Here is a 17,004-nt window from a genome sequence, read left to right on the forward strand (position 1 = left end):
GCTGGCTTCTGGACTCAAGCTTTTTTCCCTCTGAGGCCAAAATCATGAGCCAGCTTCTCAGAAGTCCCCCAAAATTGCACATAATGTCTTCATCTACTTTGCTGTTGCCAAGTGGCACAGGGTAGCTGCTAACTGCTTTCTTTCACCAACAAACAATATAGATGTAAATACAGATACACTCAGTACCTGCTTCTGTCATCTAAGTTGTAGGGATTGCCATGAATGAGAAAACCAGACTGAGCTTCCGGGGGGCCCGGAAGACCAATACTGAGATGTACTATAGCTGGCTATTTTCATCCCCTTCAGACCCCAGAATTCTTGCATCTCTGAATGATTTAAAATAAATGAATGCATCTAACTGAACACAAGAAACCACTTATAACCATTCCTTTTCAAACAGCCCTTCTTTGTTATGGGGACAATTTTAGTGCTGTTACCTCATCTCGTAATGCTTATGATTATCTTGCTCTTCCATCAGGAAAGAAAAAATACAGATGGAGGACACGTGGAAGACAGAAGATGAGCTGTGGAAAGAAGTAACTGACCACTATGTACTGCACAGAAGAGTAATATGATTCCAGTACTTGATAATGACCCTCTTTGACTGGGGACAAAGCCAAGCAAGTGGAACATGACTTTCTGTCCTGAAAGGCTCATCAAATCTGGAAACTCACACAGCCAAAGTGTTTATTTCTTCCACAGCAGACAATAGAGTGTTTGTTTTAGAGGGTAACAGAGTGGGTTCTGTGGTCGTCTCTTCTCTACTGATATTTCCAGCACTAACTTTCTCAAACTTTTGAATTTTACCAGATACTGCGGACATACAACAAAGCATCACTGGGGTTTCCTAGATAAACAGCTCCAGTCACCCCTAAATAACATATTTTCATGAAGTTCAATGAATTCTTGCTCCAAACCCCATTCAGTTGGTCAATCTTTGAAACAGGACTTTAGAACTTGAGCCTTCTTTGTATGAGTTGAACATACTCAAAGACTGTGGCTAGAAAATTCTGCACTCAGTGGACCCATCAAAAGGGCAGAGGGCTCTTTCCAGCCAAGACATAACATCTGACCAAAACACAGGCACAACCAAGAGCCTGTTTGTTACTACTCAGCATAAATACTTTTCTCTTGACAAACTGAACTGCAGACCACAAATGTTTATGCTCTGCAAGTACTATACTGCAACAGGAAGGGTAAGAATGACAGGAAGAATCAATGTTCATGCTCCAGTGATAAAAACAATCTTTCTTCTTTCTTACTGCCAATGAACAGTTCACTCTGGAAACGCAGGGATGAATTCCTAGACTGAAAGCCCTAGGAAATATCACTGTGTCAACAATAGCCCCTCACAGGCGGGACAGGAGGACTCACCTGAAGGGGCTTCAAAGGATTCAGGTTAGCACGGAAGGCTTGTTCGGCTGCATGGAGTTTTTCCTTTGGCAAGGTGCAAATGTAGGCTTCGGAGTCCGTGGCCACCGTCTGATTTTGGATTCTAAGAAATTCAGACAGTGCTGATCTATTGCAGAGATCTCGCAGTCGCATTCGGTAACCGAATAAAAAGACCTGGAAAAGTGGAGAAATCATGTAAGTCTCCCTTTGTGTAAGATTCATAGCACAAAATTGGTTATCTCCTAGAAAAAACTAACCATAACATTTCCAGATAGAGGTAAGAGGGCATTCTTCTCTACAGGTTGCGCAGCCCTGACCCATGTACAACTCGATTCCAAGAAAAAACATGTTCCTCTGCTGGGTACACAGGGGAGAAGTCCTGGGGGAGGCGAGTCTCTCTCCACCTCTCTACAAACCTGCACAGAGCAGCAGTGATTCTGTTCTTCACAGCAGCCATTTCCTCCAACTAAGGCTACAGACATTGCCTAATTTTCAGTCTTCTGGGAACTAAGCCACAGAGACAAAACAAGGCTTGTGACCAGACACATGTCTGGCTAATGTATGTGAAGGGCAAAAGACCTATGTCCAAACTCTGTAGATGTATCTGCGTGGCACATTTTCTGTGCTGTTCTGAATGGGGATCACCTTCTCCCTTCCTCTAATGTATCTCTTTACTCACTGCTGAGAGAAACATTTTGCAGTATTTCAGGATAGATAATGTACCAGTGGAAAAGAAAAAAATTATTTTTTTTTTTTTTTTTTATCTTAGAACTGAAGAGGATCGATCTGCATCTCAGAGGAGTTCGCAGTTCCTGACTCACACTGGTAAGCCTGAAAATTTTCTCATCTTTCAGAACCAAAAGGGCATCAATTGTCCAGGGGGAAAAAAAATGCACTATGTTCAGAAAACAAGCAGATGGAACCAATAGGAGAAGGAAGAGATTTATAATGCAATACTTGTGCAAACCTTTAACTTTAGTTTGCATCCATATGCCAAAAATAGGATGTTTCCATGCTGCAAACTCAGCTGAATAAATGAGATAGCTCTTGTATCAAAAAGGCTGGCCTTTTGAAACAGTTTGGGTGAGGTTTTTTGCCAGCAGAGATACTATTGCCATTGTAGCCATGCTGAGGGGAATTCCTATGGCTCTAGAATACTCAGGAGACCTAAGATGAGTCTAAAGCAGCTTCCAGGGAGGACATAAAGAAAACCAGTGCCTCCCAGTGCTTTGATGCTCACTCAAAAAAGTAGAAGTGAGCAAACCTTCCAGCATCCCCTGTGTCTGCCCACCTTATTTACTCAGATTTTAAGCTCTTTTGGAGAAAAGCCCCTCTTTCCAAACACAGTGAGGCCTATAGCATGTGACCCTAGAACAACAACCCTGCCTACCCTTAAACTAAAACACCCAGTCACACCAAGCCAATTCTCTGCAACCATTTCAAGTCATCTGAAACCATGGTGCCTTCAACATTTTAGTAGAAAGTATCTTTAACTTTTAGGAGTAATTATCAAACTACACTAAACCGGATGGCTTGATAGAATTCACTGAAGAATGAGACAACGTGTGCAAAGGGGGTCAGCATCTGTAACTCCATGAAAATGAAGTCTGAAAGAACTATTTATTGACTCCACTTTAAAGAGAAGATCTAGACTGAAGTTGGGTAGCAGAATGGATTTCTTCCTCCTTTTGCACATCGCCTTTTGCACTGTCTTAAGAAAACCACAGGTCTTCCTTTGAAGTCTGAAGGAACCAGTTCTGACTTCTGCATTAGAAAGGATGCTTGTGGACTAATCCATCCAGCCTAGCAAAACACGTGTTTTGAGCTTGACATGGCAGACAGCCATCCCAAGACAGGGTCTCCACTGCCTATCTTTACGAAGGCCATCATGAGAGCACGCAGGACCCATTTGTGATCAGTACTCACTTGTACTACGTAATATTCAAATGCATCCTTCCACACGTCTCAGCATCCTTTTACAGCTTATAACCATGTAAGACATTAAATTAAAGGCAAGAGGGAAGAAAGAAGGTGGGATTAAATTTTCGTCTGTGTTTGTAGAACACCTAGCACAGAGCGGTCCCACACTGTGGATGAAACAGTAGACTAACATTGTGGTAGTAGTTGAAAATGCTCTTTACCTGCTGGAGGTTGACATCTGCATCCAGTAGCTCCTGCACTGCAGATGATGGCATGGACACATTATGATGGAGGAAGTCTGAGAATGTCTCATTGTCAATCAGGAAATCCCGAAGTTTCAAGTCTGGAAAGCAACAAAACAAGCAACATTCTTGTCAGGGCAATGCCAAATGGAAACTCACGTGAAAACTCTGAACAGGAAAAGAAAGCTGACAAATGGGGGAGGGGGAATTCCACAAACCATAGTACAAAGGGAAAAGAGGAGCTGCTGGCAAATTGCTCTGAAATTTGGCAGCTTTCAGAGATGTCAATCCATGATGTCTGATCTCAATTAAAAAGGAAAAAGGAAACTTTAAAAGCAACTCCTTTAACATTATTACTTCAGGTCAGTTTGCACATACATACACAGAAGCAACAAGGCACACCAAGCTGCTTCCCTAACCTTGGGTGAAACCTACCCCAGCATTAGCATTGCACAAAGATTCAGCTTCACTTAATCCCTGTGTTGTTACCAAACACGGGACTGAACTGGTGCATGGACCACTGAGGGACCTACTAGCCTGTATTTTATTTATAGTATATGTACTCTACCATAAATTTCAAAGTCTGACATATGCAGACACACAGATGTGACACAGAATTGCACACAGGTCTAGAAAAGAACCTTAATTGGTCAGCAAAGTTTCTGCAAATGTTTTTTAATTACATTTTCTTTTTCAAAAGCTTCACCTTCTAAAGCCATTGGTGTTTCAGCTCTTGGCTTTGAAATAAATTGGTACCTCTGTCGCTGCAGAGGAGAACCATCCGGAAATTATGAGCCTGGTTCTTAGGCAACTGACCTTCACACTGTTTTGGGTTAGGGATACAATAAGGAAAGCAGCTATGCCAGGAGGAGCTGAGAGAGCAAGTTTACAAGGGTGAAGATTTCCATGCCCAGATGAGTTCAGCCAGCTAGGTGTCACACTGCCTTTCCCACCCTAGAAAGAGAGGATGCTGCAGTGCATAGCAAACAACAGAAAACAACTAGCCCTAAAGGGAAAGTAATGCAAGGGAGCCCCAAAAGTTTGCACCTTCCCCTTCCTATAGGGAACAGCTGTAACAGAACATTCGGGTTTTTTCCCCATTTACATGGTTTTTGCTTATCTCAGTGGGTAATAGCCTCCAGAAAGCCCAACCCTCATGCGAGAGCTGCTGGAGGAGCGGGGGTGCTGGCAGGGGTGCGGGTGCCACTTCTGCTTCCCGCGCTGAGCTTGGCAGAGCAGCCGTCGAGGGGAGGAAGCCACGCGCTCTGCTCTTGCGCATGAAGCACACGGGGTTACTGACGGTCATTGCTCCCTCATCCACATCTCCAGTTACAAATTCCCTCTTGCCTTTCTGTTCCACACGAAAAAGTAAATCACCCTCCTCTGCTGAGGCAACACGGAGGTTACTTTGGGACGAAAGTTCCTCCCTCACCCTCCTCTCTCCTCCCACAGCAGGACCACTCAGCAATATACTGGTTTTGACCACCTCATGCAAATGCCCCACTGCACCAAAATCAAACACTATCCCCTGGGGTAAAGACTGGGAAAAAGAGACAGCTCCTGCAGTAACATAAAAATGCCCTTTTTTCTTTCCAGTGGAGGCTAAAGCACCCTGCTTCACTGCAACTGGAGGAAAAATTCCCCCCACCCTGATTCCTTGGTTACCTCCTAAATGAACTGAACTCCCTAGACACTTCTGCTGCTTGTTTATTTTTGGGTGAGATCATCAACAGTTCAGAAACTCAGATGGACAAATGGGTGGCTGGCTGCAGGCACACTGGCATGCAGAGATCAGATGTTGCAAGATTTTTCATTTAATCTGTTCCCTTTTAAAATATTTTTCAAGCTCCTCTTAAAGGGCTACACACATTTTTGAAAATGTAACTGAGCAATAATTCTCCTACTTTTCTGTTTCTTCGTTGTTGCTTTGCTTTTAGGTTTGCCTAGGATTTTTTCATTTGAGAGTTTAGTTTGGGATTCTTTAGCCATATGGAAGCAGGATTTTTTTTTGTCAGGAACGTAATCTATAAGTAACTGCAGGAAAGCAACCTGAACTACACTGGGATTCCTATCATGATGGGGAATAACAAAGAGTCTGTCATCTTCCAGGGCTGCAATTAACCAGCCCAGCATTAACAGAGCATTTCTCACCTGCCTTTTTGTCATGCTGAGCATTTTCATACTTGATCTACAACAGAATTTGCTGAAAATCGAAGCTGCTTTCCAGGGCAACTCCTACAAATGTCCAAAGGAGTTTTCATCATCATTTGGATGAAAACACGAAGGGAACAGAACATAAAGTCACCAAAAGTGCTTGTGGGACAATGCTTGGCTTCCAGCTGGCTGGTCACAAACCTTTGCTCACTGGTCATAACTGCTCAAGACCACACATGGAATTTCTGTGAGACTAAGGGACTGAATTCCAACACCGCAGTCCCACTGCAGTGCCCTAAGCAAATAGCCAGCCTTTCTCACCACACATTTGCTCCCCTACCCCATCTGGTCCTACTTCCAGCACTTGTGGCTCAGTGTCTTGCGCAATCCCCCTTAATCATGGAGGCATGCATAATGACTTGCACATGAAACCACAGAAGAGCACCAAACACTGCAATCAGCCTAAATTCCTGCCCTAGATACTTCAAAAAGACAAGAGTTAATAGAATTTTCCTCTTGAAAGCAGCCATTTTCCTCCAAGAGTGCTTGCCACTAGGGCCTAAGGAAATACAATAGCACTGTTAAAAGAAGGCCTCCAAAAATAGAAAACAAAAGAAACAGGCAAGTCTTTTGAACGCTAATATCAAGCTTACCTAATAATACAAACATTTGGAATGGAAAAACACATTTTACAACCATAGGCCTACTACTGCAGTATTTTCCTGCTGTAAGAGCTCAAACACACTATCAAAATACTCAAAAAATGTGGGGCAAAATATGTCAGCTCAAATGTAATTTAACCCGTGCATCTTCTCTCATGCTTGAGACTGACCAAGAGCACTCGCACTGTCAATCTACTGCAAGCCGGCTGGCACGGAACAGTGCAGCTGCAGCATCCAGACAAGCACATTGGAGAGATGTACTTTTGCTGACAAGGAAATGCAGCCTCTCCTTCCCTCTCCCCTTCATCTTCAAGAGAAAAACAGGGGAGCTGCAGTCCTGCAGGCTCTCCTCACCACCACATGAAACCTCAGGTCTCTGCAACGAAGACAAGCCCCAGGTACAAATGCGGAGATGAAGCTTAGGTCGAACTGAGCAATCATGCTCAAAGACAGACAATGGGATGAACGTCCACAGAAGAAACACTGAGGTAGCTTGTCCTTACGGTAGACTACTTTTACAGATGCAATCCCACAAGACCAACAGCAGAGAACATAGTCAGAGGCTTTGCTTATAAGCCATGCAAATAACCCTCAATGCCAGCAGGCGCAGTAGGGTCTGAAATGCTTTTGTTCTGCCTAGCTCCAGTTCAGGCACTGTGCACAGTAAAGCAGAAGACAGTCCCCATCCACATGAAACATGCAGAGGAGAAGTCCATTTCCCACACAGGGCAGGAGAGAAAGGTCCTCCCTATGGTCACTTCTGTGAAGTCTTAAGCAGAACAGAGAGCTCCCAGAGCTGGAGGCCTTGTGCCTTCCACCTTCCTCTCTCAAGTCACAGGTCAGGATTAGACAATCACACATGGCATAATTCCATGGACACTGACTGCATGAAAGGCACAGCTGTCCTTTGTTTCCACACAGTTCAAACCGACCTTGGGGGCTGAATTCTGGGCACGGAAACAGGACACTCACAATCTTCAGATCAAAGAACACCTCCTACAGGACCAACACGCTGTTTTAAATCTTTGTAAGATTTACATTTGTGTGACATCTCAACCTTTTCCAGCACCTTCATGCCTGAACACAGACCTAGGTCGGTCATTCCTTGCTTGAGAATCAAATCATTGTGACAAGAGGACAACAACAAAAAAATAAAACCTATTCAAGAAGCTCAAGACATCCACAAGAATTAGCAAAGAAAACCAGAACCTTCATGCTTGCTACAGTATTGCTTAAATCAAAGGGCAAAACAAAAATTGTTCATTATATAAAATAGCAAGTCAGTGCTATGTGGGGTCTCCATTCCATGCAGATCAGAACTGAAGCACTGAGTGTGCAGTGAAGAAACTGTCCACAGTTGTTGTGGTTTAAGCAGTCCGTATGTTCTCCACAGACAGAGATTTTTTAGAGTGCTCAGTCTAAAAACACATCCCCAGTTACTTTCACAAGCTCAAACCGTGGCTCAATGCAGGAAAAAGCAAGAGAAACCACAGCCAGGAACCAGTTTTAATTTTCTGTTCTTACTAAAGTATGACCATGACAGGCCTCACAGTAAGCAGTAACCATTTCCAGCAGCACTGGGAAGATTCACAGACAAGTGGGACAAAAAAGCCTCTAGGGACAATTTACAGAGCAAGACTGTTCCCCTCAAGCTTCTGTTCTTTCTTGCTTCACTTAGAAGCATGGAGGGCTCATATCTTCCTCCAGAAACTTAATGGTGCAGTGTCTTTTAAAATTAGGTTAGAAAGACAAAACCCCACGGAAATTGTGGCTACAGTTTTCATATCCTGAACACTACCTTTTAAAAACAAAAGGCATACAAGTGGTATTTCAACATATCTCAGTCTACCGTAGACTACAGAGCTCACCAGGTCTGACTTCAATTTGTGGGGTTTCTGCCCAAAGGGTTTCTGCCCATAGTCCACAATAAGTCAGATTTTCAGCCAGTTTAAAGCTAACAAGCTCAGTGAAAACAACGTGAAGTCAAACCTATTGTTTACGTACCAGCTTCACATGCCGTAAGTTCCTACAATGAACTGGGTGAAAGAAGGGGGAGAAGGGGATTCGTGCCACAAGTTAATTCAGAAGCTAAGAGGAAAACAGGGCATTCTGTCCTGTCTACAAACATGACTATTTGTCTTTCACTCCCTCCTGATAGAATGTGCAAGGCAGAAAACACTTGTTACTTTCTGTATATCCACTGCAGTTGGAGGATTTACTAGCCTTTGGCTAAGCCTGTATTCCTCACAGGCGAGCATGAAGGCAACAGAGAAGCTGGTGTTAAATTATGACTTTTTATTTCTCAATATAGGGCAACCTATAAGCAATCATTTTCATAACAGCAGCATTAAGGCACCACAGCAAGCTGAAATAATAACAGGACAGGGCATGAGAAGCTTTAGCTTCGTTCTTTAGAGTCAGTAGATTTCCACAAATGCCTGGAGACAAAACAGACAAGTGGGCTCCAAGTACAATGGAGTCAGAGGTCTCCACCAGTTAATAGAAAGACCAAGGTATGGAAGAGTGGCAAGTGAGCAAATAAGGCATCTTCTCCCTGCACAAAGAGCTCAGATTCATAGCTTCCAGTTCCCCACTCCGGTAAAACGATGCTTCTGCAGCAGGGAAGGTGGGTGCGCAGCAACCTCCGTCGCGCTCTCACATGACAACAATAACTCACACCAGTCCGACAGGGCAGCTGGCTCTCAAGACTGTGCAACACCGCGCCACAGCACCCAGGCATGACTGTAGGACAAGGTCATGATGCTCCATGGTCATACAGGCATGCTTCATCCTGGGCATCACTTGTTCACTGGTAACAGTAACCGGAGTTTTTGCAAGACACAAGCACATGAAGGGGCTGACTAATAGACTAGAATCACAGAATCAACTAGTTGGAAAAGACCTTTAAGATCATCAAGTCCAACCATTACCCCAGGACTGCCAAGTCCACCACTAAACCATGTCACTGAGGGCCTCATCTACATGCTTTTTGAACACATCCAGGGATGGTGACTTCACCACTGCCCTGGGCAGCCTGTTCCAGTGCTTTCTGGGTGAAAAGATGTTTTCATGGGTCTGGTGCTGCACTGCAGCAGGAGGTGACAGCTCCCCAGGGTCTGAGAAGTCCCAGATATTGGCAGTCCCACACCCTCAGCAGGGTTCTTTTCCCAGTAGCTCTCCTGGGCAAAGATGGGCTTTTGCCCATGGCCATGGGGAAGCAAACTTAAGCTCTGCAGTCCTTGTGCTCACAATAAGAGGCACGCTGAGCAACCCTTCACCAGCTTCATTGCCCTTCTCTGGACCCACTCCAGCACCTCAATGTCTCTCTTGTAGTGAGGGGCCCAGCACTGAGCACAGGATTTGAGGTGCGGCCTCACCAGTGCCCAGCACAGGGGGATGATCACTGCCCGCCACAGGAAGCTAAGACTAAAAGCTGGAGATCTTGGCCTGTTACAACATTGTACCCTACTGAGCCAGTGACCCTGACCTGCAGTGCGAAAAGCAAAACTTCCAGGCCAGTACTGAGCAAGGCCAAGGCAGCAAATTTTCATCTGCCTTCATTATATTCCTAACTTTGGACACACATCTAGAAAGCATGATAAAGTATTTTTCTGGGGGTGGGGGTGGCAGAGGTGTTGGGTTTTTTGTTTGTTTGGGTGGGGTTTTTTTGTTTATTTTAAAAGAAGTTGCTATGCTTTTATTTTCCTTTTCCTATAGGGCAGCCTTTCCCTGCATGTATTCCCACCTCCTGTGTGGTGGGAACAGCTCTCTTAGCTGCCTGTATCCCTACTGATACTGGCAGGAGCTGTAACTGTAGAAGTTGGACAACTGTACCTTGGTTTGCTAACAAGAAATCAAACAGCTCAGTAGGCATGTTGTGCAGGATCTGCTAGTGTGAAAATACAAGCCTAATTTGCTCGCAGTGTAAGTGCTGTTCCTTCTGCAGCCATAGCTTGACCTGTTTTTATGGTAGGCTACAGCTCTTTGCTCTGTGTCTGTCTGCCCCGGCAGACATTAGATAAGAATGCCCATTTAACTCAGAGATCATCATCTTCATATATTTGCCATGCCAAACAGTGACGTGAGTAGAGGGAGGCAGCCTGCTGCCCATTTCCAGCAGCTAGGATCTCTCCTGGGAGAAAGGGAAATGACACACCCAGGCCTTCCCTCTCATCTCAGGACTGCAAACGCCGGGACCATCTCCCTCATCTGCAAGTTACCATTTTTACTTGGAAGAGCTTTACAAACAGTGGCCAGCATAGTCACTCTGGCAGAAAGCACAGCTGACACCATATAGTGGTGCATGCACAAGAGATCAGTCCTTGGTTAGGCTTCTCTGGGGGTATGCTGGCTTCAAGAATGCAGAGCCCTTTTAAGCCAGCTGAGATCCCACCTCTAACCTGCATGGAAAGTCACAGGAAACACAAGGCTCACACCTCTCACTGGCTAGTGCTTTAACTCCCACATGCCATCAGAACCCCCTCCTGTATGGCACACACAACTAACTCTGCATGAGAAAGCAAAGACACAAGGCACCGACACAAAAGTCACTGGCTGGTCACCCACCGCCTGCAGAGCTTCTGTCTATGAAGAGGCACACCCAACCACCTCCCTAGGCTCAGTGTTAACACCAAGGGAGAGATACTCGCGTGTCTTCCCCTGCTGCAAGCCAAGTTCTGTTATCAGTACAAACAACTGTGAAATGCAGCTTGCTAATGGGAAAAAAAAAAAAAAGGAAAGAAAAGAATTTATTCTAACAGTGCAAAAAATGAAGCAGTTTTAAAGAAAACATCCTAAGTATCTTCACTGTATTGCTTTAAGAAGCAAATACCAAGCAATTGCATAGCAGTTATAATTGGTTGAAAATTCTCCTGCTAATTTTCACAAAACACAGGCAAACTGCAAAATTCTCAGCCTTCAAATTGGCTTGTTAGCCACAAAGATGACATAACTCAGGTATGACCAGATACAATACTTCATCACTGGAGCAAATTATTTTCAGTACTGGTATACAGAACACATTCAGGGCTGGTACAGGCTATGTAGAAGGTCTGTAAAGGTCAAACCCAGCTCAGAGAAAGAAAAGTGCTTATGAAGAGTAAGGGTTTGCTGTTAAGACTGGATTTTGCCTGCACTAGGAACATTATGCCCTAGCTAATACACAGATTTTAGATGTTTCAAAACACCAACTCAGACACAGTAAAATACAGTGAAAGAATTAATCAGCAGACAGACTGGAAAACAAATGCCGTGGTCGCATCCAGCCACATACCACTATTCTAATGGCAGACGCTGCTGTGAGCATACAAGGAATGACATTATGGTATTAAAAGCATGGAGCTAAGCAAAAATTGAAAGTATGAGCTGTGACCAAGAAGAACGCTATCCAGAATTCCTTGTATTTAGGCAAATGACCTTAAATTCAGTGGAAATTCAAGTCACAGGAAAAAGCAGGGCTGGACGTTTTAATCAAATGACCATTACTAACAGAAGGGTTTGCATGAGCTGGCTACGTGAGCTTGCATCTGGGAAACTGCTGGCTCAAATGCAAACAGGAAACACCTATATCAGAACCATTTTAAGCCCCAAAACGAGCAGGCAGAATCATCCCAGCAGTACCATGCTACTCAAAACTGATCACAGCATCAGTTACCCAGTGTGAAAGGCCTCCCCCATGAAACTGGCATGGGTAATGATGTACCTAAAGCAAAATGGGAGGCAGAGCTGCCCAGGACCAAAGCACCCTGACTCCTGTATTTATTTGTTTTACCTTGCACAGAAAGGTTGATGAGAAGAGAAAAACCCACCCCTCTCTTGGGTGTGAAGCCTCGCCCTGCCATGGCTCCCCTCCTCTCACTCATCACAAATTCAGGGAACTTCACATCTGACTTATTTTAAAGTTTAGCAAGATATGAAGTCTGCAGTCAGCAGATCAGAGTGGCTCCTGCTTTTCCTACATTCAGGAGGACTTTTCACTTCTGGATTTAGTGCCAAGTCCTATTGCCCTTAATCTAGCACACAACAGCAGAAGCCACCTCCAGAACAAAGGGTTAAACCAATTCAAGAGTTTAGGGCAACCTTTGCAACCGCTTAGCCCCTTCACTAGTATAAATCAGACTGTTGAGCAACAACACTTCGAAACAGTTAAAGAACTTTCCCAGTCTTTGGGAAACACTGAAAAGCAGATGCTCAGTAGATATGATTACCCAAATTCATGTAAAGTCCTGCGTAGAGATCGTACCTCTTGTATCCTCAGTGTGACTGTATACTGCTGTTCACATTGGGATGCTCCCAACAGTCCATGCTTTAATAGTCTAAGGAGCTCATCCTCCAGGTTGGTGTTCTTCTGGACTGTCAATATACTAACAATTCCTTCTATTCAGTACTGACATAACTTGCTGGCTGAAAATACACCGTGGAGTACTTGCACCAGTATTAGTATCCACTGCATTTTGCAGAGGACAGAAACATTATTAGTAGACATAGAAAACAGCAGTGCCTCTTGTTGCTTTAGGAACCTGGTCCTGTGTACCAGAGTCCCAAAGCAGTGCAAGTAACTTGAAGAAAACTGAGCATGCACTGCTGGAGTGGTCTTCTGCATTATATATGGATGCACTAGTGAAATTCTTCGTACTTTCTTCAGGTAGCAGCAAAAGAGAAAAAGCAAACGAAGGAGGCCAGGTAGGTGAAGAAACTTGGGGTCTCAGAGGGCAACTCCATTGTGTTGATTTCTGATCTCTGGCTTTACAGCACACTTTCCCCCACCTGCTGGGCAGTGGGCAAGTATGTGAGTAGAGCAGGGTAGTAGTATAGGAGCGCAGGCATAACTGACATCTGCTGACCACGTTGTGACACAGCTGTGCCTGTGCTATCAGGAAAGTTGTTGGGACAACACACTTCCATGTGTGCTTCTTTACATCTTGTCTCAAGTGGTAAAGCTGGTGGTAGGTTGGTTTTTGTCCCTACTGTTTTGAAGTAGCATTTTGTTTGGTAGAAAACACCTGCTGCTTTTCTAAGCAGCCAGTTGGCAAAAGTCAGAACAAGCACTTAGACTTCAGATATTGCTGTATTTGCAGTAATCTGTCTTTGTCCCATCAGCAAATACCCTTCTGGCATACATGTGTGCTCAGTCAACCCTAGATATGGTCCTGTTACGTTTCAAATGCACTTGCTAAATAGATGGAAAACTACAAAGAAAGGACCCTCCGAGATGTAACAGTTCATGCTTATTAAGTTCTGTCTGGCTACAGTCATGCAAACCTGTCACTGTCAAGCAAAAATGCATTTAAAGACTAACACAGGTACTATTTGCCTCTGAAAAGGCAAGAAGAACAGAAAGTTTCAGGGAGGAGAAAATAACAAAATATAACAACAAAACCCACAGGAAAGGATCTTTATTTAAAATCCCTTAAAAGGGTCCTTTAATGCACCATCCTTAGAACAAAAACTAAATTAGGAAAGGAAGGAATCTGGCCATTTACAGAGGGTGTTTCACAGATAAGTCTGAAATCTCCTCCACATTAGTGCTGCACAGTCAGCATAAAAAAGCTAAGGCAAGATCTTCAGCTAAGAGGTGAGCTGCATTCCACTAAATGTTCAGAGCTACACCAATTTTTTATGAACTGATTATTTTATGTCATGGCATAAGCAGTATGTAGTTTTAACAATCTCAGTTAATTTTTAACAGTTAATACGTAAAAATGTGGGGTTGGGATTTTTTTTATTCCTCAGTTTTTCCATTTAATTTCAGTGGATTTTTCCACAATTTTGAAAACAAAAGCAGATGCAAAGTATGATGTAAGCATGTACCCAAACTAAAAATACATCTGAAACAAGACATGACCACTACCTGATAAAACATGGTAACACAAAAAAGAACCCTAGGGGTGGACATGAAGAATGCTGCTGTTTGTTGAAGCTGCGAAGAACTGTAGCAACAGGTGGTAGAATAAGTTGTTTGCTTTTAGCCAGGATCCCGGCATTAACACTCACTTAGTTTGTGACCAGAAATATTTAAATAAAACAGCATCTGTTTCCCATGAAAAAGGCTGCCTACAGAAGTTGAACTTTCATGGATTTAAAAAAAAAAAAAAAAATTTTTTTTGAATCAACATCCACAATATTTCACCACAATATTTCAAAGCACCTTTTATTGCACATTGATTACATTGAAAACTGCCACATCCTACTGTGTTTCAGAATGAGGGGGGCTTCAGTTCCTTGGCAGCCACTTGTTAATTTCTCAGGAACACTGTAAAAATTAGGTAGTGTTCATAATACACAATGAAGATGAAAACGTATTACTACTAGAGAAGGCTCCAGAGCTGAACATTAACTTGTCAAAGCTGAATATTAACTCGAGAGACACAGGAGGTCAGATCCAAATTAGGCACTCCAGCTTTAGTACCAAGTCAGATGAAAGAGTGGACAGGGCTTTTTCCAACTGTGGCAGTTTCATAATCACCAGTCCCATGAGAGCTCAGTCCCATGGAAATCCCCCAAGAAAGCTGAACTTTTCACCAGATGACAGCAATACAAATTTCCCAGGGGACTGCTAACACCAAGCTCAATGTGAAACGTCTCTATCATGCTCTCAACCAGCCTCAGAATGTAGCTTAAATAAATCAAGTGCAATCTTCCACAAACCAGGCAATTTATTGAGAATGAGATTAGAAGTCACTGAAATTGTGTCAGACTGGAGAACAGAAAATAAATGCAAATTGGAGTTAACACTGAGCACAGGTTTTCGGCAACATAATGCTGGTATTAGCAAGCCATACCTATCAGGCTGCACACAAGGAGATAATAGGAGAGTGTAAAAGGTATAATTGTTTACTTAACACTCAATTTTATTTGCTGGTTCAAAATAGAAGTCAGCATTGACAGAACAGGCTGAAGAGTTTTAGCAGACTAAAGAAAGCACCCAGAAATTTTTAATACTGTTCTGCTTCTTCAGCAGATGCTAATATTAACTTACATAGTAAAAAGTGCATGAAGTAATTCCTGTTTTCTTTACCACTGTGTCTTTATCTAGACAATTAACAGACAGATAAGGATGGTGCCTTTAAGGTACAGTGATTTGGTATCAGTTGGAATAGCTGTGTTGCTAATTGTAGATATGAGCACTGTTGGCTTCCCAGCATGCAGTCAAACCATTAGCTGGCACCAGGTCTTAAAGTAACCAAATTGCCAGTGCAGCCCTTCACCAGTGCAGTCCCTTGTTGACAGGCTTGTGATTCTCATGTTTTTTAAACAGGGTTCAGAGTCTTCTGTGATAGAATTCTCATAAATTCTTAACCTTCTGTCACCTCGTATAACACGGACACTACAGCAAGGCCAGATTTAACGTAACATTGCATGGGTTTTTTTTCAATTCCACTTTCAAAGGGATTTCATTCTTTCCCTCCCACATCCATACCTAGGATCCTAGCCAGCGTAATTCTAAACCTCTCACTTCAAAAGCATCTCAGCAGAAAGGAAGTTCAGACCAAAACCAGGAACTAAAGCCCAGTTCTGCAGACTCAGAAGACACATTACAGGCACTTCAGATGCACATTACACTCTATCTGTTTACCCACTTCAACCTCTAAGCAAAGTCATGCAATAACAATGCTATTAGAGATAAAGAAACCTCTGAAAGTTCATGGACAGTCCCATGGGAAACAAGTATGATTCTCCCGGCAACAGATTTAATGCTGCAGCAGACCTTTATGACTAAACCTCTATCAACATCATTCTATTAATTCAACCTCACCTCTGGCTTTCAAGTATTAAGGAAAGCAGAAGTAGTCTCTACTGAAAGTGCTAACTATGCAAATGTGTAATTCAGCAAATATCATGACACCTTACTAATAAAAGCAATACACAACCTGAGACCCACTGTGCCATAAAAAGTCTTCTCTACCTTTGCATATCTCTTGACTGTCAGCCTCCCAGTTTCAGTTTAGGACAATAAAAAAAATAATGATTGCACTGGATTCCCACAGAAACTTTGGCCACTACCTATAGTAAAAGACCTTCCAGGAATGTTTCGTAAAGGTTTTTCCAGAAGATCTGCAGTGACCTGCACGACTTAAATTCACATAACAAAAAAAATTCCTACCAAATCTAAGGACGCTCAAGTCTGTGCCTATTCAGTGTCCAAGTGATTTAAACAAAAATTAATTAGGCAAATGTAAAAAAATTGCCTACCTGAATCTCCTACCTGCCTGACCAACATGGCACACTACAAAACCCTTTGCACAATCCAAGTACCCGGTATTGGGAGCTTGTTCTACTTGCTCCATCCCTGACAGATCGCATCTGACCAGATCAGAAGTCACACCAGGCTCCTCTTCTTGGCTGGATGCTTTGGGCTGGGAGGCACTGGCAGCCAGGAGCGCCATGGGGAGTTCTGCTGAGGGCTAACACGAAGTGCTGAAAACCATGAAGTAAAGCAGCCTTCCCACCCACCCCTACGAGTCAAGATCTCTCTACCGATACCACAAGGCAGAATTTTTGGCAACATTTTCCCGGCCTCAAGGAAAGGCAAGGACCTGCACGTCACTGTGGGGTGCTGCATCAGAGACCCCAGCCCTATATTTACGTGCAGTCATGCAATGGCAGGGATGACCACTTGCCCGCCCTCGTGGTTG

The 17,004-nt window shown here is 43.5% G+C and overlaps 1 protein-coding gene across 1 annotated transcript in view; it reads right to left on the minus strand.

The window, feature by feature from the left end:
- Positions 1 to 17,004, minus strand: part of ABCA1 (ATP-binding cassette, sub-family A (ABC1), member 1) — a 75,610-nt gene that overhangs the window by 43,584 nt on the left and 15,022 nt on the right. The window contains exons 6-7 of the mRNA XM_010016127.1: positions 3,534 to 3,655; positions 1,375 to 1,566 (exon numbers count right to left, since the gene is read on the minus strand). Coding sequence (XP_010014429.1) covers positions 1,375 to 1,566; positions 3,534 to 3,655 — 314 coding nt within the window. The remainder of the gene's footprint in view (positions 1 to 1,374; positions 1,567 to 3,533; positions 3,656 to 17,004) is intronic.

Source organism: Nestor notabilis, unplaced genomic scaffold (genome assembly GCF_000696875.1).
Source record: "Nestor notabilis isolate BGI_N333 unplaced genomic scaffold, ASM69687v1 scaffold14470, whole genome shotgun sequence".
NCBI lineage: Eukaryota > Metazoa > Chordata > Aves > Psittaciformes > Psittacidae > Nestor > Nestor notabilis.